Source organism: Giraffa tippelskirchi, chromosome 6 (assembly GCF_054371585.1).
Source record: "Giraffa tippelskirchi isolate mGirTip1 chromosome 6, T2T-mGirTip1v1.2.pri, whole genome shotgun sequence".
NCBI classification, from domain to species: Eukaryota; Metazoa; Chordata; class Mammalia; order Artiodactyla; family Giraffidae; genus Giraffa; species Giraffa tippelskirchi.
Genome location: NC_137280.1, coordinates 178,568,883 through 178,593,284, shown reverse-complemented (window position 1 = coordinate 178,593,284; position 24,402 = coordinate 178,568,883). Strand labels below are relative to the sequence as shown.

Here is a 24,402-nt window from a genome sequence, read left to right as displayed (position 1 = left end):
GTAAGTTTTATAAGAGTCTAACCTCTACTCTAGATTTTTAATCTTTGTTTTACATATTTGATATCAATTTTGTACATTTAAGAACCCAATCTTTAGGACCCATTTTTACTCTGGAGTGTGATCACTGGCCTGATTACTCTCTCCCCCTATTGATGCTCTTTCTTCTCCCCCAGGGAACCTCTATCTCCCACCCTCCTCCTTCTCTTCTCAACCCAATTCTGTGAATCTCTGAGGGTGTTCTGGGTACCGGAGAACACTTCAGGAACAGGATACTGCCCAGATCTCTCTCTCCCCTCTTGATTCCTCCCTTTCTACTCATGCTCACCTCTATTACCTTCCTACCCCCTCTCTATGTATCTCTGTGAACCACTCTGAGGGTTCCAAACTGTGGAAAGCACAGAGGGAAGTGCTTACTGGCTAGATTGCTCTCTCCACATTTGAATTCCCCTCTTCCCCTCCTGGTCACCTCAAACCCCCCCCCCCACCTCATCTCTCCATGTAACTCAGTGAACCTTTCTGGGTATCCCTCACTGTGGAGAATCTTTTCACCATTAACCTAAAAGTTTTATTATTGAGGCTGTATGAAAGGAGAAGTCTTGAGGCTACTGCAAGAATAAGACTGAAAGCCAGGGGAAACATTAATTAATAAGAGACCATCCAATAGCCTCCATATATACACTGAAACCAAGCTCCAACCCAAGAGCCAATAAGTTCCAGAGCAAGACTTACCATGCAAATTCTCCAGCAACGCAGGAACATAGACCTGAGCATCAATATACAGGCTGCCCAGAGGCACACCAAATCCATAGACATCTCAAAAATTAATACTGGTCACTCCATTGCACTCTCGAGAGCAGAAATCCAGCTCCACCCACCAGAACACCGACACAAGCTCCCCCAACCAGGAAGCCTTGACAAGCCACCTGTCCAACCCCAACCGCAGTGAGGAACCTCCACAATAAAGAGGAACTCCATACTACCAGAATACAGAAGGGCCACGCCTAACACAGCAATCTAAACAAGATGAAAAGGCAGAGAAATACTCAGCAAGTAAAGGAAAATGAGAAATGCCCACAAAGCCAAACAAAAGAGGAGGAGATAGGGAATCTATCTGAAAAAGAATTTAGAATAAGGATAATAAAAATGATCCAAAATCTTGAAAGCAAAATGGAGTTACAGATAAATAGTCTGGAGACAAAGATTGAGAAGATGCAAGAAATGTTTATCAAGGACTTAGAAGAAATAAAAAGGAGTCAATATAGAATGAATAATGAAATAAAGGAGATAAAAGACACTCTGGAGGGAACCAACAGTAGAATAACGGAGGCAGAAGATAGGATAAGTGAGGTAGAAGATAGAATGATGGAAATAAACGAAGCAGAGAGGAAAAAAGAAAAAAGAATCAAAAGAAATGAGGAAAACCTCCGGGACCTCTGGGACAATATGAAACGCCCCAACATTCGAATCATAGGAGTCCCAGAAGAAGAAGATAAAAGGAAAGGCCATGAAAAAATACTCGAGGAGATAATAGTTGAAAATTTCCCTAAAATGAGGAAAGAAATAGTCACAGAAGTCCAAGAAACCCAGAGAGTTCCAAACAGGATAAACCCAAGGCGAAACACCCCAAGACACATATTAATCAAATTAACAAAGATCAAACACAAAGAACAAATATTAAAAGCAGCAAGGGAAAAACAACAAATAACACACAAGGGGATCCCCATAAGGATAACAGCTGATCTTTCAATAGAAACCCTTCAGGCTAGAAGGGAATGGCAGGACATACTTAAAGTAATGAAAGAGAATAATCTACAACCCAGATTACTGTACCCAGCAAGGATCTCATTCAGATATGAAGGAGAATTCAAAAGCTTTACAGACAAGCAAGAGCTGAGGGAATTCAGCACCACCAAACCAGCTCTCCAACAAATGCTAAAGGATCTTCTCTAAAGAGGAAACACAGAAAGGATGTTTCAACACGAACTCAAAACAACAAAGTAAATGGCAACGGGATCATACCTATCAATAATTACCTTAAATGTAAATGGGTTGAATGCCCCAACCAAAAGACAAAGGCTTGTTGAATGGATACAAAAACAAGACCCCTATATATGCTGTCTACAAGAGACCCACCTCAAAACTAGGGACACACACAGGCTGAAAGTGAAGGGATGGAAAAACATATTTCATGCAAACGGAGACCAAAAGAAAGCAGGAGTCGCAATACTCATTTCAGATAAAATAGACTTTAAAATAAAGGATGTGAAAAGGGACAAAGAAGGACACTACATAAAGATCAAAGGATCAATCCAAGAAGAAGACGTAACAATCATAAATATATATGCACCCAACATAGGAGCACCACAATATATAAGGCAAATACTAACAAGTATGAAAGGGGAAATTAACAATAACACAATAATAGTGGGAGACTTCAATACTCCACTCACGCATATGGATAGATCAACTAAACAGAAAATTAACAAGGAAACACAAACTTTAAATGATACAATAGACAAATTAGATTTAATTGATATTTACAGGACTTTCCACCCCAAAACAATCAATTTTACCTTTTTCTCAAGTGCACATGGAACTTTCTCCAGGATAGATCACATCCTGGGCCATAAATCTAGCCTTGGTAAATTCAAAAAAATTGAAATCATCCCAGCCATCTTCTCTGACCACAATGCAGTAAGATTAGACCTCAATTACAGGAAAAAAAACTATTAAAAATTCCAACATATGGAGGCTAAACAACACGCTTCTGAATAACCAACAAATCACAGAAGAAATCAAAAAAGAAATAAAATTATGCATAGAAACGAATGAAAATGAAAACACAACAACCCAAAACCTATGGGACACTGTAAAAGCAATACTAAGGGGAAGGTTCATAGCAATACAGGCGTACCTCAAGAAACAAGAAAAAAATCAAATAAATCAACTAACTCTACACCTAAAGCAACTAGAGAAGGAAGAAATGAAGAACCCCAGGGTCAGTAGAAGGAAAGAAATCTTAAAAATTAGGGCAGAAATAAATGCAAAAGAAACAAAAGAGACCATAGCAAAAATCAACAAAACTAAAAGCTGGTTTTTCGAGAAGATAAACAAAATTGACAAGCCATTAGCCAGACTCATCAAGAAACAAAGGGAGAAGAATCAGATCAACAAAATTAGAAATGAAAATGGAGAGATCACAACAGACTCCACAGAAATACAAAGGATCATAAGAGACTACTACCAACAGCTATATGCCAATAAAATGGACAACTTGGAAGAAATGGACAAATTCTTAGAAAAGTATAACTTTCCAAAACTGAACCAGGAAGAAATAGACGATCTTAACAGACCCATCACAAGCACGGAAATCGAAACTGTAATCAGAAATCTTCCAGCAAACAAAAGCCCAGGACCAGACGGCTTCACAGCGGAATTCTACCAAAAATTTAGAGAAGAGCTAACACCTATCCTACTCAAACTCTTCCAGAAAATTGCAGAAGATGGTAAACTTCCAAACTCATTCTATGAGGCCACCATCACCCTAATTCCAAAACCAGACAAAGATGTCACAAAAAAGGAAAACTACAGGCCAATATCACTGATGAACATAGATGCAAAAATCCTTAATAAAATTCTAGCAAACAGAATCCAACATCATATTAAAAAGATCATACATCATGACCAAGTAAGTGGGCTTTATCCCAGGAATGCAAGGTTTTTTTAACATCCGCAAATCAATCAATGTAATACACCACATTAACAAATTGAAAGAAAAAAAACATATGGTTATCTCAATAGATGCAGAAAAAGCCTTTGACAAAATTCAGCATCCATTTTTGATAAAAACCCTCCAGAAAGCAGGAATAGAAGGAACATATCTCAACATAATAAAAGCTATATATGACAAACCCACAGCAAACATTATCCTCAATGGTGAAAAATTGAAAGCATTTCCCCTAAAGTCAGGAACAAGGCAAGGATGCCCACTTTCACCACTACTATTCAACATAGTTTTGGAAGTTTTGGCCACAGCAATCAGAGCTGAAAAAGAAATAAAAGGAATACAGATAGGAAAAGAAGAAGTAAAACTCTCACTGTTTGCAGATGACATGATCCTCTACATAGAAAACCCTAAAGACTCTACTAGAAAATTACTAGAGTTAATCAATGAATATAGTAAAGTTGCAGGATATAAAATTAACACACAGAAATCCCTTGCATTACTATACTCCAATAATGAGAAAACAGAAAGAGAAATTAAGGAAACAATACCATTCACCACTGCAACAAAAAGAATAAAATACTTAGGCATATATCTACCTAAAGAAACAAAAGACTTATATATAGAAAACTATAAAACACTGATGAAAGAAATCAAAGAGGACACAAACAGATGGAGAAATATACCATGTTCATGGATTGGAAGAATTAATATAGTGAAAATGAGTATACTACCCAAAGCAATCTATAGATTCAATGCAATCCCTATCAAGCTACCAATGGTATTTTTCACAGAACTAGAACAAATCATCTCACAATTTGTATGGAAATATAAGAAACCTCAAATAGCCAAAGCAATCTTGAGGAAGAAGAATGGAACTGGAGGAATCAACCTGCCTGACTTCAGGCTCTACTACAAAGCCACAGTCATCAAGACAGTATGGTACTGGCACAAAGATAGAAATATAGATCAATGGAACAAAATAGAAAGCCCAGAGATAAACCCACGCACCTATGGACACCTTATCTTCGACAAAGGAGGCAAGAATATACAATGGAGAAAAGACAATCTCTTTAACAAGTGGTGCTGGGAAAACTGGTCAACCACTTGTAAAAGAATGAAACTAGAACACTTCCTAACACCGTACACAAACATAAACTCAAAATGGATTAAAGATCTAAATGTAAGACCAGAAACTATAAAACTCCTAGAGGAAAACATAGGCAAAACACTCTCCGACATAAATCACAGCAGGATCCTCCATGACCCACCTCCCAGAATATTGGAAATAAAAGCAAAAATAAACAAATGGGACCTAATTAAAATTAAAAGCTTTTGCACAACAAAGGAAACTATAAGCAAGGTGAAAAGACAGCCTTCAGAATGGGAGAAAACAATAGCAAACAAAGCAACAGACAAACAATTAATCTCAAAAATATACAAGCAACTTCTGCAGCTGAATTCCAGAAAAATAAACGACCCAATCAAAAAATGGGCCAAAGAACTAAACAGACATTTCTCCAAAGAAGACATACAGATGGCTAACAAACACATGAAAAGATGCTCAACATCACTCATTATTAGAGAAATGCAAATCAAAACCACAATGAGGTATCACTTCACACCAGTCAGAATGGCTGCTATCCAAAAGTCTACAAGCAATAAATGCTGGAGAGGGTGTGGAGAAAAGGGAACCCTCTTACACTGTTGGTGGGAATGCAAACTAGTACAGCCACTATGGAGAACAGTGTGGAGATTCCTTAAAAAACTGGGAATAGAACTGCCATATGACCCAGCAATCCCACTGCTGGGCATATACACCGAGGAAACCAGAATTGAAAGAGACGCGTGTACCCCAATGTTCATCGCAGCACTGTTTACAATAGCCAGGACATGGAAGCAACCTAGATGTCCATCAGCAGACGAATGGATAAGGAAGCTGTGGTACATATACACAATGGAATATTACTCAGCCATTAAAAAAAATACATTTGAATCGGTTCTACTGAGATGGATGAAACTGGAGCCCATTATACAGAGTGAAGTAAGCCAGAAAGAAAAACAACAATACAGTATACTAATGCATATATATGGAATTTGAAAGATGGTAACGATAACCCTATATGCGAGACAGAATAAGAGACACAGATGCATAGTACAATTTTATGGACTCTGAGGGAGAAGGTGAGGGTGGGACGTTCTGGGAGAATAGCATTGAAACATGTATATTATCATATGTGAAACAGAACACCATTCCATGTTCGATGCATGAGACAAGGGCTCAGGGCCGGGGCAATGGGATGACCCAGAGGGATGGGATGGGGAGGGAGGTGGGTGGGGGGTCCAGGAAGGGGAACACTTGTAAACCCATGGCTGATTCATGTCAATGTATGGCAGAAACTATTACAATATTGTAAAGTAATTAGCCCCCAACTAAAATAAATAAATTTATTAAAAAAAAAAATAAAGCTCAACATTCAGAAAATTAAGATCATGGCATCCGGTCCCATCACTTCATGGCAAATAGATGGGGAAACAGTGGAAACAGTGGCTGACTTTACTTTTATGGGCTCCAAGATCACTGCAGATGGTGATTGCAGCCATGAAATTAAAAGACACTTACTCCTTGGAAGGAAAGTTATGACCAACCTAGAAAGCATATTAAAAAGCAGAGACATTACTTTGTCAACAGAAGTCTGTCTCATCAAAGCTATGGTTTTTCCAGTGGTCATGTATGGATGTGAGAGTTGGACTATAAAGAAAGCTGAGCACTGAAGAATTGATGCTTTTGAATTGTGGTGCTGGAGAAGACTCTTGAGAATCCCTTGGACTGCAAAGAGATCCAACCAGTCCATCCTAAAGGAAATCAGTCCTGAGTGTTCATTGGACTGATGCTGAAGCTGAAACTCCAATACTTTGGCCACCTGATGTGAAGAACTGACTCATTGGAAAAGATCCTGATGCTGGGAAAGACTGAAGGCAGGAGAAGAAGGGGACGACAGAGGATGAGATGGTTGGATGGCATCACCGACTCAATGAACATGAGTTTGAGTAAACTCCGGGAGTTGGTGATGGACAGGGAGGCCTGGCGTGCTGCAATCCATAGGGTTGCAAAGAGTCGGACGCGACTGAGTGACTGAACTGAACTGAATCATTTAAGGCTCCATCCTCTGACACCATCACATTGGGGGAGGTGGGGGGTGTAGTTTAGGATTTCATCACATGAATTTGGGGGAAACACAACTATTCAGTCCATAACAGATGCTCTAGGGCATGGATTGGCTTTAGGAATGTTAGTCGTTGTATCACGTGAAGGTGCCCAGTTAGTGACAACTGACTTCAGCTGGCCATATTCCAGGCCAGAGTGTTTTCTTTTCTATTGAATGAATGCTTGCTTTTTTGGATTTTTGGTGTCCTTATAAACAACAATTGTTAAGAAGTGTACCCCGACTTGCAAATAAAGCAAAAAAAAAAAAAAAAATCACTTCATGCATTTTGAAAGCCATACTAGAGCTTTCTGTCTAAGAAGCTATGATATCTAACAAGGGTCATCTGATATATGGATAGATGACTTGGACATGTTATCTACTTTTGATTAAGGCCCTGATTCTGTAAAGCTATTTATTTACTTAGAAAAGATAAGTTATAACTTTTTCTGTCCAGTAGAGATGCAAGTAATTTCTTTTCAGAAGAAATGATATCCCAAAGTTTGAAATTTATTGCTCCATAGAAATTAACTAGTTTTGTGTCTAGCTGAGGAATTGGTCTTGGCTGTCCTTTGCTTTCTTTCGGTCTCTTTATACCCTCTCTGAACCAGCTTTACTCTCCTGGCGTTTCCATCATTAATTAGTGAACTGTGTCTTTCATGTGTACTCATCACATCTTTGTATGAATTACATATATTTTAAGATTATATTTTACCAGACTCCTCTTCCCTACCCTACTGCAAAATAAGAAACATAAAAGTTTAGCAAAACTGATATACTTAAAGATAATACACTGAAAATATCTACTTTCTTTACTGGAAAAGTTGACCATATAACATAGCTTTAGAGCTGAAGCCAAACAGTCCTGCCAGGATTTCACTCGTGAGTTCAGCTCACTTGTTCATGCACTTGCTGGCAGAACTGGACAGCTTCAGCCCTCCGTCTCAGCTCTCCGGAGGCAGGCCACTTTTACCATGTGGCAGACTGTAGATAATAACACCCTCTATCGGCTTAGGAATGAGAAGAAAGCTGCGCTGAATATGCACAACTTCTCCTCCCATATCCATCAACCAAGTAAGTCATTCACCCTTCCCCAGGGAGGAGTTAAAGAGCAGGAGGGGAGAGGCCAGAAATGAGGACAGAAAGTGAACTCACTGCTGCCACACCGCAGAGCCTCTGATCACCCTGCTCCTCTGGGGAACGGAGGGGCCTCCTGTCTGGAGAAAGCACAAGCCGGGTCTTGCCGTAACGAATCGAGTGACTGCTCCCTGCACGCTTAGCATCTTAACTATAAACCAAGCAATAACACAGAATACTTCTATATCGGTCCCTTAAAAGAGACAGCAACCAATTCATATAATATCAAAAGAATAAGTTTTATTCAACTTTAACTTCAAGCAAAGTTGGTACCCAAGAATGTGTTAAATGAACAAATGACTGAATAATGAGGCATAGGGTGCTATTTCAACATATCAAGGGAAGCTGAAGTTTTTCTTAAAAGTAAAATAGAGTGCTTACTTCGGCAGCACATATACTAAAATTGGAACGATACAGAGAAGATTAGCATGGCCCCTGTGCAAGGATGACACGCAAATTCGTGAAGCGTTCCATATTTTTTTTTTTTAAAAAGTAAAAATAAATAAATAAATAAGTAAAAAAAAAAAAAAAATAAGTAAAATAGAGAGTCTAGTCAAACAGCAAAGCACATGTCTGCACCATGGCAGCTAATGAAGTAGTTTTTTGAAAGACAGGTGGCTAAATCAGCTTGGGGCTAAAAATAACATCTGAAATATACTGATTTGATCCTTCCCTGTGCCTCTGAATTTCATCCAAATTATCCCAAATCAATCAGAATGAGTATCATTAAGGTCCTTCAGTAAAGGAGATGCCACATGATCCCTTGGAAGAGAATTCCATGTCCCCCAAATCTTACGGCTGAGAATATTTAGAAGTCCATATGAAATCCTCTCCGCTCCAAAACAAACGCAATTCTATTTTCTCTTCAGAAAAGGAATGAAGCTTTGTTAGAGAAATCTCCTCTTTGCAAAACATATTCTCTTCTTTCACAATTTTTCATGAAATCTACCCCAGATAATCTGAATCCTTTTAAAAAAGAAAATCTAAACAAGCCCAAACTAGAAACAACCAGAAAGTCTATAAATGGAAAAATGAATTGTTAGTAGATTCATATGAAGGAATATCAGATAGCAATAGGAAGAAAAAACTACTGATGCACACAAAAACGCAGATGAATCTCAATATATTAGTTTGGTGAAATCCAGACATAAAAAAGAACACAATGCCTGATTTTAGGTCCATAAAATCTAAGAACAAGTAACAGTAATCTGTAGTTACAGAAATCAAAACAGTAATTGTTTCTGAGATGTGTGTGTAGAGGAGAAGGGAACTGACTGCAAAGGGACAAGAGATACCATTTCTGGGGTGATGGAAGTGTTCTATATTTTATTTTGTTTAGCAGTTTTGTGAATTTGTATAATTGTCAAATTTTACTGAACTGAGTACTTAATATCTGTGCATTTGAATTTATGTAAATTAAAGCTCAGAAAAGAAAGTGTAGGGCTGTCACAGACACTGCCAACAGCCTTGGCAGCCCTTTCCATAAACCAAGAACCCTGCAGTTCCAGCTGCCTTCCTGAAAGCAGAGATCACAGCTAAACAAAAATCATTTTCTGGCTGGCTGTACTTCTTCACCTCTGTAAATAGTGAGCTTCACCCGTACAGGTAAAGTCAGGAAGCCAGTTTCCAGATAATTCCATACTCCAGGGCGTGCTAGGCTCTGAAGGGGACCAAAGCCAGTAATTTATGAGGTCAGCTCTTTATTAGGCAGGGTGCTCTTCCGATCTATTTCCCAAACAAACAGATCTAGAGGGCTATTGGGTACGAAGTTTTCACATCTGTTCAGGTACCAGATTAGCAAAGCGGTTCTGTGGTTGATAATAAAATCAATAGATCATTTTTTAAATATCTGCACAAGCACAGTTCTTTCCCCAAGGTGAAGAGGAGGAGGTTGCCAGCACTAATTAATCCCAGCCAGGACACCCCAGGATTTATGGGATGTACAAAAATACTCCATTCAATCTTAATGACCCTGTACAGTTTCCTTAAATGGACTAGGCTGTGGAGACTGAGACTGGCTTTCTAACTATAGAGTGATCTTGGCAAAACGACTTCAAATGAGCAGGTACCAGGAGGATGGAAGAGGATGATTATTTGGAGTGATCAAGTGAGGTCAATAATTATAAACTGAGATGAGAGTCTTTCTCAGCCTCCTCTCAGAAATCTTCAGGACACAAATGTAACCTGATTTCCTTTTGAGAAAAACACTTCCTCAGTAACAGAATCTTTAATAAGCTAGTCCATCATTTTATTAGGCCACTTGCTTCTGGGGTACTATAATTGCTATAGAAAATATCAAAATATTTGTAAGCATTAGGGAAGAATAAGGAAGTCAATCATGGGGCTGATTCTTAATTACTACTGAGGTTCCCCTCCACCCTTTTTAGAAGTTTTTGACCCTTGACTGAATGGCAGTACTGACAGAGTCCTTCTGAAGTACCGAGGAGGGTAAGGGGAGGTGGGTGGAGAGGGGTTGCATACCTAAGGGGTCCTTGGGCTACAATGGTAGAGACACAGATCATGTCATTAGGTGACTGGTGGACAAGCAAGTGGGACATGTTAGCAGATCTGAGATACCTTTAGAATGATAGATTCCTAGACTGCATTATCTGTTAGCTCCTGTCAAGGATTTTATACATGTGAAAGCTGAGGTCTCTGCTAGAATATGATGATCCGAGCTTCCTCCATGCTGATATCAATCGATAAAACCCATAAAAAAATTATGATGCATCACTCTGGATGAATAAAATAGCTAAAATCATGCTCGAGGGCTACCGCATCTACGCCCAAACAAGAACTCCCCTGGGCTTAATCTATTTGGTAATTAGTATGTTGGGCTCTTCTATCCAGACAACATATGTGAATCTGAGTCACCTGCCCAACCGCAGAGCAATGCCTCTCAGAGTGGGCAAGAGCAAAGGTCTTTTGCGGCCTATATGAACATCACCAAAGGGCATCTACTACAGAGGGGGCTTTCAGCAACCCAGCGGACAAGAAGACATTCTGTGGACGTCAGTGTGCCTCCTGCCCCAGCTACTCTAGTGCCTGTTTAAAGTACCCGTGGGCAATGGCCACGGTGGCAGGGATGAAGGCAGCGCCCGGCTTCCAAGCACACACAGGCTGAGGCGACTGCTGCGTGCTGGGGCTCCGCCCAGCAGAGACGAGCGCTGAGCCCCTGGACGAGTGCTTCCTGAGATCCAGCCAGCCACCCGGCGGCACGTTAACTACACTGGACTTCTCCCATCATGGCGGGGACAGCAATTTGTCCTCATGCATTTGTGTTCCTTGCTTTTAATACCTCCGCCAGCACCACCATGTATGAACTTAAGGAGCGCCTTACTCACCACCATGGCATTCCTACATTATTTCAGGTCAGTAAACTCATGCCATGACAAAAGAAGTCCACCAAAGGGCCCGTGCTTATGCTGGTCTCACCACGACCCTGCAACTCGAGAAGGCCATGATCTGACAGACGAGTCAGACAGCTCACTGAAGGCCACACTATGACAACGCTGAGGGGGACGCCCTCAAAGGACAGGCGTTGTCGTGCAAAAGGCAGTACTGTGTTCTCATCCACCAACCAACACACGGTACTGATTCTCTCATACTCAGAATGCCTGAATCTCATAATTAAGTGGTGGGAGTGGGAGCAACTTACTACATTGAAGAACCCTCTCTCAGAGTGCTTGGCTCCCTTCCCCTCAACTTTGGGCGTTTCTGGTTTGGAAATCTTGGTTCCTAAGGGAGGAATGCTTCCACCAGGCAACAAACCAAATTGAATTGGAAACTGCGGGACAAATAGACAAAAGGAGAGAAAGGAGATGCTCTACAGTCTAGGTGACTTCTGATTATCACACGGAAATTACAGTGCTGCTAATTTCTAGGGAGTAGGAAGAACTGAGATTCTCTCCCGAGTCCTGTCAGGGTCCCCCAGTAAGAGGCTGCTGCAGGAAGACTGCAGCATGACAAGCTGCAGTGCAAGAAGAGACACACTCTTGCTGCCTCCTGCTCTAGTCAGCAGTCGTCCAGCAACACTGCTTTGATCCAGCAATTTACTCTAGAAGCAAGGGTGATTCCAGCTGGCGGTTTTTCCAGACCACTAGGACCTCATGGCCTCGTAGTACTCACTCAGAGGTGCCAGCAACAGTTGGCCAATGCAGCTTCCTTAGAGATCCATTTTATCTCTGTTTAGCAATCCTCCAGGTTCCTGAGGCACAAGTACCAGCGAGGCTGCACCGCTGTCCTCAGAGCTCTGAATTCCAGGTTCCAGGGCATCGGCAGCATTTGGACGGGAAGCACGCCTCAGAGCTCTACGAATCCCTGCTCCTTGAGGCCTCTGCCTCAGGCTTCTCAGTTTTAATAATTTCAGTCTTTCTTCCATTTCTCTGCTCCTACAAGTGGAGAAGTGCTTAATAGACTCAGACTGAATTGCTTGTCCACAGTTGCTTTTTCAGTATAAACACACCTAAGGAAGCCTCTAATAATGAACAGTATTTTCTAAAATCTGTTTCCATCAAAACCTTTCAGATATTAAGGGCCAACCTTTGCATCAGATCCCCAGGCTATATGCTATTTCAGACTTTTCACGTAAAATTTTCATTGCTGGGGGAAAAATGAATTAAATTAGCTGAAAATACTTGTTCATGTGCTCAAATGAAGCAGTATTTTTATAAATAAGTAGACAACCTGAGGATAAAGTCCTGCACAAAACAAATAAACAAGAAAAAAAGGTCAAGGACTGACAAAATACAGGCAGATAAACTGGTGTTGATGACTGGTGTCTGTATCTAGGGCATAATGGAAGGAAAATCTCTGGTTCTTTGTGTGTGACAAAAAAGTAATGTGGTTGGTCTCTAATGAATCGAGTATCAAGAATAAGTAAAGATAACTCCAAAGAAAGACAGTGCAGATTCAACAAAGACTAAGATACCAGACTCCCCTATACATTATAAAGACATGCTCACAGAGGCAGAGGCGCCGAGCGTGCACGAAAGGGCCAGATGCACACAGCTCACAGGGACCTCTGGTGGAAAGACCACCTCAAGGGAGGCATTAGATAGGCACCTGGGTGAAATAAGAACCAAAGGAAGAGGGGGTTTACAATTGTGAGAAAATCTGTAAACCCAGTCTTGGATGTTTGATAACTTTTGGGGCATTGCAGACTTGCTATTTCTCTCTCTCTGGGAAAAAGGGAAGCCTCACTCAGCGATGCCAGTGTGACTCAGTCAGCAATTGAGATCGCCTATTTCTCAGACTGCTCCCCAATCTAGGAGGATTAGGCCTCTCAGAGCCCAGAACTGCATATGGAATAAACTCTCAAAATAACCTTATGAGGCAGAATTATTTTTATCCTCACTCTACAGATGAGGAAATTGAGACTCAAAGAAACTAAGATTTCCTAGCTGGCAAGTGGCAGAGCTAGAAGCCAGGTGCTTCTATCTCCAAAGCCTTCTAAAGTCACGCTTTGTGCCCAACTCTAAGTTCAAAGTGGAGAGAGTTTAGTCACTGAAGCATGGCCCAATTATGCTCTTTGGGCATAAGGATTATTTTGAGCTAAAGACTTGACAGCAGGTAAAAGAACGCTTTTCACCTTGAAAGCAGGCAGTAAAACTCCCGTGTGAACTATGTCCTTATTCTGGAGGAAAGAAACACTATCACCATCTGGGAATCAAGGCTGAGAGAATTCTGCACAAGCAAACCTTGTTAAAATACGTCTCATCTTTAGCCTCCCCATATATTTAGTTACTCTCCCACAATTGCCTCTCTTTGTTCAACCTAATACAAAAGCATTTAAGTTTTGCCGCTTCTTTGGGTTTTCATTTTCTTATGAGGATTCCCATGACACATAAAAGTTCCATGGAATAAATGTGTATGCTTTTCTTCTGTTAATTGGTTTTATGTCAATTTAATTCTCAGGCCAGCCAGAAACCCTACAAGTGGAGTACTTACCTGCAACTGGCAATCCAGTTTTCCACAGACAAGTATTTTCTGGCCACTGAAAAATGCCAAATGATGTGAATTTTTAAGCAGGTAGTTTTCTGGTTTTTGAAGGAAGGAGAAGGAAGAGATAAATTTGTAAGTTGCTATGATAAGTTTAATGAGAAAAGCATGGAACACTCGATGCTATTTACATTTGTTTCCTTCAGAACTGACCGAACAACGCAGCGTCGGTTGGCTCTGGAAGGTGACACGGCAGGTTTTCTCCCCTTAAAACATGTCACTTCCCTCTTTGTCACTTCTTCTTAACGGAAAGTAAAATTCATGCTGATAGAAAGGTATTTATTTTTAAAAGAAACATTTTTCCGAATACAGCATATTTTTACATAGTTGCTATTGAGATGGTTTTGAATTCAGTATAAACCCCTGGAAAATGTTCTAAAATCTTCCCTAGCATCTTCTTTCTGATATTGTTACCTAACATTTTTAGATGAGATAGAACCAGCTCTATTTCCCATACCTTGACTGAAATGCCCTTTCAATCTTTAATTTTCACAAACTGTTGCTACTTACAGACAAGGTGCTGGCTGAGAAGACTGACTGACTCATTAGCATTTCACCCACACATACTGGACTAGACCTGCTTTAGTTAGTGCTGATTGAGCAAGGGACTCTAGGAATCAGCAGAGGGCACTCTGATCCAGCCAAGGTGTGGTGATGCTATCATGGCTCTCTGCCGCTGCTGCTGCTGCTAAGTCGCTTTAGTTGTGTCCGACTCTGTGCGACCCCATAGACGGCAGCCCACCAGGGTCCCTGGCCCTGGGACTCTCCAGGCAAGAACACTGGAGTGGGTTGCCATTTCCTCCTCCAATGCATGAAAGTGAAAAGTGAAAGTGAATTCGCTCAGTCATGTCCAACTCTTCTCGACCCCATGGGCTGCAGCCCACCAGGCTCTTCCATCCATGGGATTTTCCAGGCAAGAGGACTGGAGTGGGTTGCCACTGCCTTCTCTGCATGGCTCTCTGGGTATGCACCAAACTCATCAAAGTATATACATTACATACAATTTTTTTATATCAATTATTGTTGCTGTTGTTGAGTAACTAAGTCATGTCTGACTCTTTAGTAACCCCGTGGACTGTAGCCCTCCAGGCTCCTCTGTCCATGGGATTTCCCAGGCAAGAATACTGGAGTGGGTTGCCATTTCCTTCTCCAGAGGATCTTTCTGACCCAGGGATTGAACCCGCATCTCCTGCATTGCAGATGGATTCTTTACCACTGAGCCACCTGGGAAGCCCATATCAATTAAACTTCAGTAAAAAATAATCATGTGAGCGGCTACTATACTTAGCAGAGTGAGGACACGAGGGGGATGGGGAAACTGAGAATAATGAGATCACCTGACACCAGACCTTAATCTGAAGGAGGTCTGGAGCTAAGGCTTGCTATTAAAGTGCAAATTTATACAGGAGAAGATGGTCAGGTCTTGTCACAAGTGTCACCTTTGGCTTTAAATCTTCCCTTCTAGACTGTTTTCTAAGAGCCATACTGCTGCCAATTCTAGAAATGTTGTGTTCATCACTCACAGCTACTCAGAAATGGTGAGACAGGTCACAAGGGAGAGTAAGTGGGACTTATTTGGACCATTTTCATCTCTTAACATCCATTCACTTTCATTTCATACTGAAATATTTGATCACTGTTGAATTATACACTGAATGTCTTTCATTTAAATCATATTTAACCCATTGTTGATGTTCAGTCGCTCAGTCACGTCCAACTCTGTGACCCCAAGGACTGCAGCACACCAGGCTTCCCTGTCCTTCACTATTTCCTGGAGTCTCATGTCCACTGAGACGATGATGCCATCCAACCATCTCATCCTCTGTCGTCCCCTTCTCCTCCTGCCCTCAATCTTTCCCAGCATCAGGGTCTTTTCCAACAAGTCAGCTCTTCACATCTAGTGGCAAAAGTATTGGAGCTTCAGCTTCTACATTAGTCCTTCCAATGAATATTCAGGATTGATTTCCTTTAGGATAGACTGGTTGGATCTCCTTGCAGTCCAAGGGACTCTCAAGAGTCTTCTCCAGCACCATAGTTTGAAGGTATCAACTCTTCAGTGCTCAGCCTTTTTTATTGTCCAGTTCTCACATCCATACGTGACTACTGGAAAAACCATAGCTTTGACTAGACAGATCTTTGTCAGCAAAGTAACGTCTCTGCTTTTGAATAAGCTGTCTAGGTTTGTCATAGCTTTTCTTCCAAGGAGCAAGTGTCTTTTAATTTCATGGCTTTAGTCACTGTCCACAGTTTCTGAAGCCCAAGAAAATAAAGTCTGTCACTGTTTCCACTGTTTCCCCATCCATTTGTCATGAAGTGATCGGACCGGATGCCATGATCTTCATTTTCTGAATGTTGAGTTTTAAGCCAATCTTTTCATCCTCCTTTCACCTTCATCAAGAGGCTCTTTAGCTCCTCTTCGCTTTCTGCCGTAAGTGTGGTGTCATCTGCATAGCTGAATATCCTACAACTCAATAAAAACAATCTCCAGTAGAAAATGATGTAGTTTTTGTTTGTTTTTGGTATTATGAACCAAAGATGGTATCTACTGCCAATATAACAGCAATGCCTGCCATTTCTTCCCTTCTAATAGCATCCCAATTTCATGTTTATATAGTGCTCACTGCTCTCTCTCCCAGCCCTTGGGGATGAATCATGTTTGTGTGCTGCACGCATGCTAAGTCACTCCAATCATGTCCAATCCTTTGAGACCTAATGGACTGTAGCCTCCTAGGCTCCTCTGTCCATGAGATTCTTCAGGCAAGAATACCAGAGTGGGTTGTCGTGCCCTCCTGCAGAGTATCTTCCTGATTCAAGGATCTACCCCATGGCTCCTGCATTGCAGGCAGATTTTTTCCACTGAGCCACCAGGGAAGCCCAAATCATGTTTAGTCTAAGTTAATCATCTCTCTTTATCAGTGATGGGCCAAGCGGTAGTCATGTGAGCCAGTTCTATCCAGTGATACTTAGGGAGAATCTGTTTGAGTGGTGTGATTGGGGTCTTTCCTATTAAAAGAACAAAATCTCAAAAGGATAAATAATTTTGCTTATCTTTCTTCTTTCATGCTTGGTAAGGTCTGATGTCTACAGTTGTTGGCAGCCATCTTGAAACCACAAAATGAAGACACAAGGAAATTTAAAATGAAACAGGGAAAGCAAGAGGGAAAAATTCCCATGTCCTTGAGGTTTTTAAAGTATGTTTAATGTTAATTTCTCATTTAAATACTTTCTTCTCTGCAATCACCCTTAGTGTTTTTTTTTTTTCTGTCTTCTAGCTTTATTGAGGCTTAGTCAAATATTTCTCTTGGTAAATGTCACACTGTACTTGAAAATATGTCTTTTGATATTGATTTCTAACATAATTCCATAGTGATAAGAAAATAGACACCATATGATTTCAATACTTTCAGATCATGAATTTTTGCACCTTGTTTTATGTCCCTGGCTATACTGCAGTGTCTCCTGGTTTACAGTCTCTGGGAACTTAGAATAGAATTTGTATCCTACTGTTCTGTGAAAATTGTATAAGTCTTAATTATGTTGAATTGGTTCAAGGTGCCTTTCACTTCTACTGCGTGCTGTGCTTAGTCGCTCAGTTGTGTCTGACTGTGTAACCTCATGGACTGTATCCCGCCAGGCTCCTCTGTCTATGAGATTCTCCAGGCAAGAATGCTGGAGGGGGTTGCCATGCCCTCCTCCAGGATATCTTCCCAACCCAGGGATCGAATCCAGGTCTCCCACATTGCAGGTGAATTCTTTATTGCCTGAGCCACCAGGGAAGCCCTCAGTTCTACTATATCCTTCTACTTTTCTGTATATTCATTCTATTAAATTTTTAGAGCTTGGTATTGGAAAAGAAAACATTATATCCTTTACAGCATCACTGAATAATTGAACGAATGTGGAAAAACTGCCTATCTCTAGACATCTTGATGTATGAGAAAAGTAAGTCCCCATTTGTTCCTAATATAGTTAGTTGGGATTTTCTGTTGCTTAATCCTAAAGTCATTTTTAACTAATAGATAATTATTTGTCTACTTAGGGGAAAGGATGAGTGTGTTTTTATCTGCATGAAAGACAATATTTTGTTACTGTTGCTAGGAAGAAGGGTGTGTGTTGGACAGCCAACAGAAGAACTATGGGAATATCATTCCTACTTTTCACTCCAATTATTGCCTCAAAATTCCATGTTTGGAGGATTTCCCACTTAAAAGTCTCTGAATTCCGAACACAGAATCTAAAACCTCACTCTCTTGGTCTCTCTTGTGACTTGGGTACAGGCATGAGCCTTAGACTGTTCAACTGGATGTGCCCATATAGTATATGCCTACAATATGAATTGTAAGTCGCTGCTGTGGAGGAGGTACTGTATAGAATCCATTCCAGTAAGAGTGGTGGCCAAGATCCGCAGTCTTCAGTGGTACCAGAGACACCCAACACCCACGGCTGGCCATGCAAGTGACTTGGGGTGATCTGGACATCTTCCTAACCACACAGGCCACATAAGATTTGTACAGATTTTTTTTTTCTATTGAAAATAGCTGAAACTGATTCTAAACACCTGGACTGATACATTTCATTATCTCAACAGTTTAAGCATTCTTGATTTATCACTTCGTTGTCTTAGCCTAAAGTCTGCCATCTAGTCCTCACTGAACTCAACAGACCACTGATTCCAACTAAATCTGACACCAAATGGGCCTCAAAATGTGAGTGCCGCCCTGGTCCCACTGGCCCTCTCAGAGAATCTAAGAGTAGTACTGACTTATATTCCGTATCTTGGAAAATCAGGTTTTAAGGCATTTCCAGATATGAGCATAGCTTATTGAATAGTATATGCTAGCATCTCTTGGTGAGATTATGTATTTCTTTAGCCAATTAATTAGGGCAGTAATTTTCAGCATTTTTGGTCTCAAGACTTCTTCATTCTGAAAAACTATTAAGCCCCACCTCAAGATTTGGTTATATAGATCATATCTATTAATATTTCCCGTATTTGAAATGCTGAGATCAAAAACAGTCAATTAACTCCTGAGTCTTATTATGAAAATAGTTTTTCATAACATTTTGCTGATCCTCTGAAAGGATTTCAGGAATCCCCAGGCAACTGTATCACTCTATGAAAAGCATGGAATTAGGTATTTACTGTACAACTGTTGTGTGCACAACACTGAAATAGACTTTATACCAAATTTGGAAGTTCAGCTGAAGGCAACAGCACAAACAGAGGCAGAGCCATGAGAACAGAACTGGCATGTGAGCAGAAGAGGAGGAAACCAACCAGGCGGAACACTCTGAAGATAAGGGAAAACAATGAGAGACACTTTCCCATAAGATCCAAATTTACCCTAAGTGTCTCTGGGCAATGTTATTTGTTCAGGGGTCTTGCTACATAAAAACTGTAAACCTTTTGTTTCAAAAAAGAATAATCTTTAAAGGCTCAATATTTTTTAAAGATAAAATTAGTGTCAAGTGATACTTGTTGTTCAGTCGTTAAGTCGTGTCCAACTCTTTGCAACCCCATAACTGCAGCACCCTGGGCTTCCCTGTCCTTCACTATCTTCCTGAGTTTGCTCAAACTGAAGTCCATTTAGTCAGTGATGCCATCCAACCATCTCATCCTCTGTCGCCCCCTTCTCCCCTTGCCGTCAATTTTTCTCAGCATCAGGGCCTTTTCCAATGACTAGGTATGGTATATTTGTTGAGAGACTGTCATTTCCCAGCAGGAACGGTAATGGTAATTTCCTTGTGGGCTCTGGCAAAGGGCAAAGAGATAAGCTAATATGATACTGTGTCTTTTTTTGCCATTTAGTTCATGAGGAAACAAGTGAGTTGTTCCTGCTTATCACTGAAAGAGAGTGAAACTCTCCACGCCAATATTCCGCAAGCGTCCTGGGAAATTTGAGGCACACACTACACCACTTATTTAGGTGAGGATCTTTGTGTTATTTGCCCTTCCCACCACTTCCTGAAAGAGCTCCAGGCTCAGCCCAGCGCCAGGTGAGTCACGGCCATTTCCACGGGTCTCCTACATCCCAGCTCTTCTTAGCCAAGTGTAGGAGAAGACAGGACCTGGAGAGTATCACTTCCTCTCAAAGATCCAATGCGAGAGACTTGCATTCCTCAAGTGAGTGTCATCAGTCAAGTTTAGAGGTTTGGGGGAAGGTCCAGTGCTTGGGCAGAAAGCACAGTTGTACAGGGGTCGCTTCCAGGATGAAATGCAATTCTGGCCAGTCACATAGGATATATGCAGATAATAGGATGTATGCACGTTTGGACGGATGCATGACAAGCTATCTATCTATATGTATATGTGTATATATGTGTGTGTGTGTATATATATAAATTTTATCTGAAAAACTAAATGAAAAGTAAAAAAGAGAAAAAAAAAACCTAAATATAAAGAATACTGAAATGCAAACATACCAACACCCAGAATCAACAGCTGATTTTTTATCCGATTTTGTCTAATTTTAAGTGAAATACATAAAACATCACAAAAAACTTCCCTTCCTTCACACCCAGTTCAAGGACCAGTGGCCTCCACACTCCCCGGAGGTAACACAGAGCATGTGTTCAGTCACCCCTGCTGTTTTCTCTGTCCCGGGTTCCTGAATTCTTGCCTCTCTCTACCCACCAGCCCCCTGGCCACCCACCTGTCTTTTAAGCTCTCTTGACAGCTGTCCTCTCCAAGCAGTCTCTCCTGGCTCCACAGAGGCAGAGGCGCTCCTCCTGTGTGGCTCATCTCGTTGGAGTTTCGGGGTCGGGCACCTTGTCTCGTTTGCGTCGGTATCCCCAACACTCTGTCGAACCCCACACAGGATTCTGGCAGAAGCACTGAGGAAAGGGAACAGGGCGGACTGAGGGAAGCACACGTGCCCACGTGCGTCTGCATCCTCGCCGGTTACAGCCCCGGCTGTCGCAGTGACCTTCATCTCACCTCCGTCCCCGCAGCAGCTGGCATCTTGTCCCCGCCTCTGCCTTCCGTCGGGCCAGAACGTGTCCACTGTGCCAGGAGCTGGCGCGGGCACCCCAGCCCCCGGAACTCGGCCCTCGGATCCAGGAGCCTCGTCACAGGCGCGGGCTGACGCCTCGCTTCTGCTCCCCCAAAGGTCGTCATCTAGCACCAACCCGTTGCCTCCCTTCACAGAACCGACAGGTGGCGCCTTCTGAGGAAAAAAAGTGTTTTGTTTTTTTAAGTTATTTCTCTCTCACGTGGCTTGCTTTTCTAAGTTATAACCAAATTCTCTCGGAAAAGAATGGCAGCGAAACAACAAGCACACGCTTCCTCACGTCGTACTTCCTCTCACGCAGGCACGGCGCACGTTTAGAAGGTACTAGAAACCTTCTGTCTGCAGGCACGTACGCAGCATACACAGGCACGCACGCACATGCGCATTCAAAACAAATCCGTAGCTACTGGTTTTGCGAAGTCTGAGGGTGCGGAAACGGTTTGGTGTGTGTTTGCACTAAAGGAGAGCAAAAGAAAATGGCCACCAACAGAGTATGAAAGGATGAGTTTTAAAACAGCTCCACAAGAGTCCATGTATGTTTTGTTTTCTATAGTGTTTCAAGAGCATAAAACAGCACCTCAGAGCATGGGCACTAGGTAAGTAGCATTCGATGAAGCAGAATGAGTTAAGTCAGTGGCTGGAGAAAGGAGTGGAAACACTGCTAGATGGGAGGCTGTCACCTTTTCGTGTAGGAGGCTGTCACCTTTTCGTGTATTATACTGCTTATTAGAGACTCAGTTCAGACGGTGAACTGACTTCAGGCTGGAAAATGCTCACACCTGCCACTAATTCGGCCACTGTGCTTGCATAATATTTCCTCTGTAGAGAGTATGGTGTGGTCACAAATGAGGAAACAAAGGCAGAATTACGGGATAGACGCCAGGCTTGGAAAGTTCAGATAGGGAAGAAGAGCCAAAATAAGTTGTAAAGACTGGTTAGTCAGAGACAGTGGAAAAAATTAAAACGGTAACAAAACCTTTTGATTTGAAATATACATTCCTGGCTGCAATTGCAAATAGACAATATTGCTAACAATTATTTGTCTAGGATTTACACCATTATTTTTTCCCATGAACATTAAATCAGCTATCTGCATGTCTTTGGTGTAGATGAAAACTAAATACTGAATATTCTGTGTACTTCTTTAGAGATGTTTAGTAGAATTCAGCTGGAATTGGAAATTAGCATAATTGGAATTGGAAATTCAGCCTACAGTACAGACACTGAAACAAATCCCTACAGAATTTTTTTATATAACGGACTAAATTCATCCTAAACTCTCATGCCACTGATTTGGGGGGTGGGGGAAACAAATTTACCAAATAAAAAGTATCTCAGTCTCTTTTGCATTAGGCTCTTTTGAATACATGTTCAGTGGGATTACATGTTCAAATTTTCTACCAAGTCTCTTTCTTTCTTAGTGGTTCAATCCATTCCCTTCTCCTTTCCAAGACTGCATATGGATAAGAGAAAGCCTTCTGTGTTGCCAGATCCTTCTCTCCTCCTCCCTCCAACCACCACCATCATTCCATTTGGCACGTGCCTAAGTTAGCCTTCCAACTGAGCCCTGGGCTAGGATGGTGCAGCCACACAATGCTATGGAGTCATGGCTCACTTTGTCACAGTGGCTTGGCAGCCAGCCTTTAACAATATACCCTCAGCTCTCCCTAGCTGCCCTGATGAAGCCGGTGGAAAATTCAGCTCTCCAAATGTCAACCTCAGTCATGGAAAACTGAGCTGTCACATGCTTCTCCCTCTGCCCAAATATATCACCAGTGACCCTCAACTATGGTTCAGTCTATGTGGAAAATACATAACTTCAGAGATGCTGACACCTGTATTGTTTCAAGTTTTGATCACTTAGACTCCCAACACAAATAAGATGCTGGCACATAGTTCTCAATAAATATCTGACGAATCAGAGAATGAGGAGAGATGTGACTGAACAGTTAACTAAAAATGAGAAGAACAAAAAGGAAATGTAGAAAAGGACAAATTCCTGTGGAATCCATGGATCCAGCAGCAGGTAAAGCCAATTTTTATTCCTGGACATTGTAGAGACTCCTGTATTTGAGTTAGGTTTTGGTCACTTACAACCTAGCAATAAAAAAAAAGGCATAATCCTAATATAACTTAACAATTTGAAAATCTAGATTTACAAAGTCATAATTTGTAAGGAAAACATAGTTTGCCAACATTGGACTGAGAAGAGACAGAAATTTCAATTCATTCAGTAACAATAGAAAAAATTAAGTAGTTAAAAATCATCATGTAATAGACTTTATGCAAGCCTTTTTTCCCCTTGAAAAGACAAATTCAAAAAATGTATCAATAATAAATGAATTTTCAAATATATGTCAGTTTCACCTCACAAAAAAGTTGTACTACAGAAGTGAAAGTGACTGTTAGAAATCTTTGAATAAAATTCACCAATTACACCAAGATACTGATTTTCTAATATATGCTGAAAACCATCACTTGATAAAATTCTACCAGTTCAGTTCAGTCGCGCAGTCATGTCCAACTCTTTTCTACCCCATGGACTGCAGCACACCAGGATTCCCTGTCCATCACCAGCTCCCGGAGTTTACTCAAACTCACGTCCACTGAATCAGTGATGCCATCCAACCATCTCATCCTCTGTCATCCCCTTCTCCTCCTGCCTTCAATCTTTCCCAGCATCAGGGTCTTTTCCAATGAGTCAGTTCTTCCCACCAGGTAGCCAAAGTATTAAGAGTTTCAGCTTCAACATCAGTCCTTCCAATGAATATTCAGGACTGATTTCCTTTAGGATGGACTGGTTGGATCTCCTTGCAGTCCAAGGGACTCTCAAGAGTCTTCTCCAACACCACAGTTCAAAAGCATCAATTCTTTGGCGCTCAGCTTTCTTTATAGCCCAACTCTCACATCCATACATGACTACTAGAAAAACCATACCCTTGACTAGATGGACTTGTTGACAAGGTAATGTCTCCACTTTTTAATATGCTGTCTAGGTTGGTCATACCTTTTCTTCCAAGGAGCAAGCATCTTAATTTCATGGCTGCCATCACCATCTGCAGTGATTTTGGAGCCCATAAAAATAAAGTCAGCCACTGTTTCCACTGTTTCCCCATCTATTTGCCATTAAGTAATGGGGCCAGATGCCATGATCTTGCTGCTGCTGCTGCTAAGTCGCTTCAGCCGTGTCCGACTCTGTGCGACCCCATAGACGGCAGCCCATCAGGCTCCGCCATCCCTGGGATTCTCCAGGCAAGACTACTGGAGTGGATTGCCATTTCCTTCTCCAGTGCATGAAAGGGAAAAGTGAAAGTGAAGTCGCTCA

General features: G+C 41.4%; 1 protein-coding gene and 1 non-coding gene across 3 annotated transcripts; one reads left to right on the top strand and one right to left on the bottom strand.

Moving 5' to 3' along the window:
* Positions 1-8,440: 8,440 nt before the first annotated feature.
* On the top strand, positions 8,441-8,547 carry LOC145511737 (U6 spliceosomal RNA). The gene has a single exon (XR_014058118.1). It is a non-coding gene; the product is annotated as a U6 spliceosomal RNA (small nuclear RNA).
* Positions 8,548-14,139: 5,592 nt separating this feature from the next.
* LOC145510408 (uncharacterized) lies at positions 14,140-24,366 on the bottom strand. 2 transcript variants are annotated; one of them, XM_081501535.1, is made up of 4 exons: positions 23,679-24,366; positions 21,005-21,233; positions 20,721-20,901; positions 14,140-14,331 (listed from the first exon to the last, which is right to left on the bottom strand). In XM_081501535.1, exons 1-4 carry the CDS (start codon positions 23,712-23,714, stop codon positions 14,310-14,312), a joined length of 468 nt encoding a protein of 155 aa, XP_081357661.1. In that variant the 5' UTR covers positions 23,715-24,366; the 3' UTR covers positions 14,140-14,309. The 2 variants fall into 2 exon arrangements, with proteins under 2 accessions (XP_081357661.1, XP_081357662.1); XM_081501536.1 differs by having other exon boundaries at positions 20,721-20,924; positions 21,005-24,366.
* Between the last annotated feature and the right edge of the window lie 36 nt (positions 24,367-24,402).

Coding starts and splice junctions, on each gene's coding strand:
- LOC145510408 (XM_081501535.1), bottom strand. CDS start 23,714: ATGAGATGGTTGGATGGCATCACTGATTCAGTGGAC. Junction 21,234..23,678: donor GCATCACTGATTCAGTGGAC/GTGAGTTTGAGT, acceptor TTTTTTCCTCAG/AAGGCGCCACCTGTCGGTTC. Junction 20,902..21,004: donor CAGCTGCTGCGGGGACGGAG/GTGAGATGAAGG, acceptor CCCTTTCCTCAG/TGCTTCTGCCAGAATCCTGT.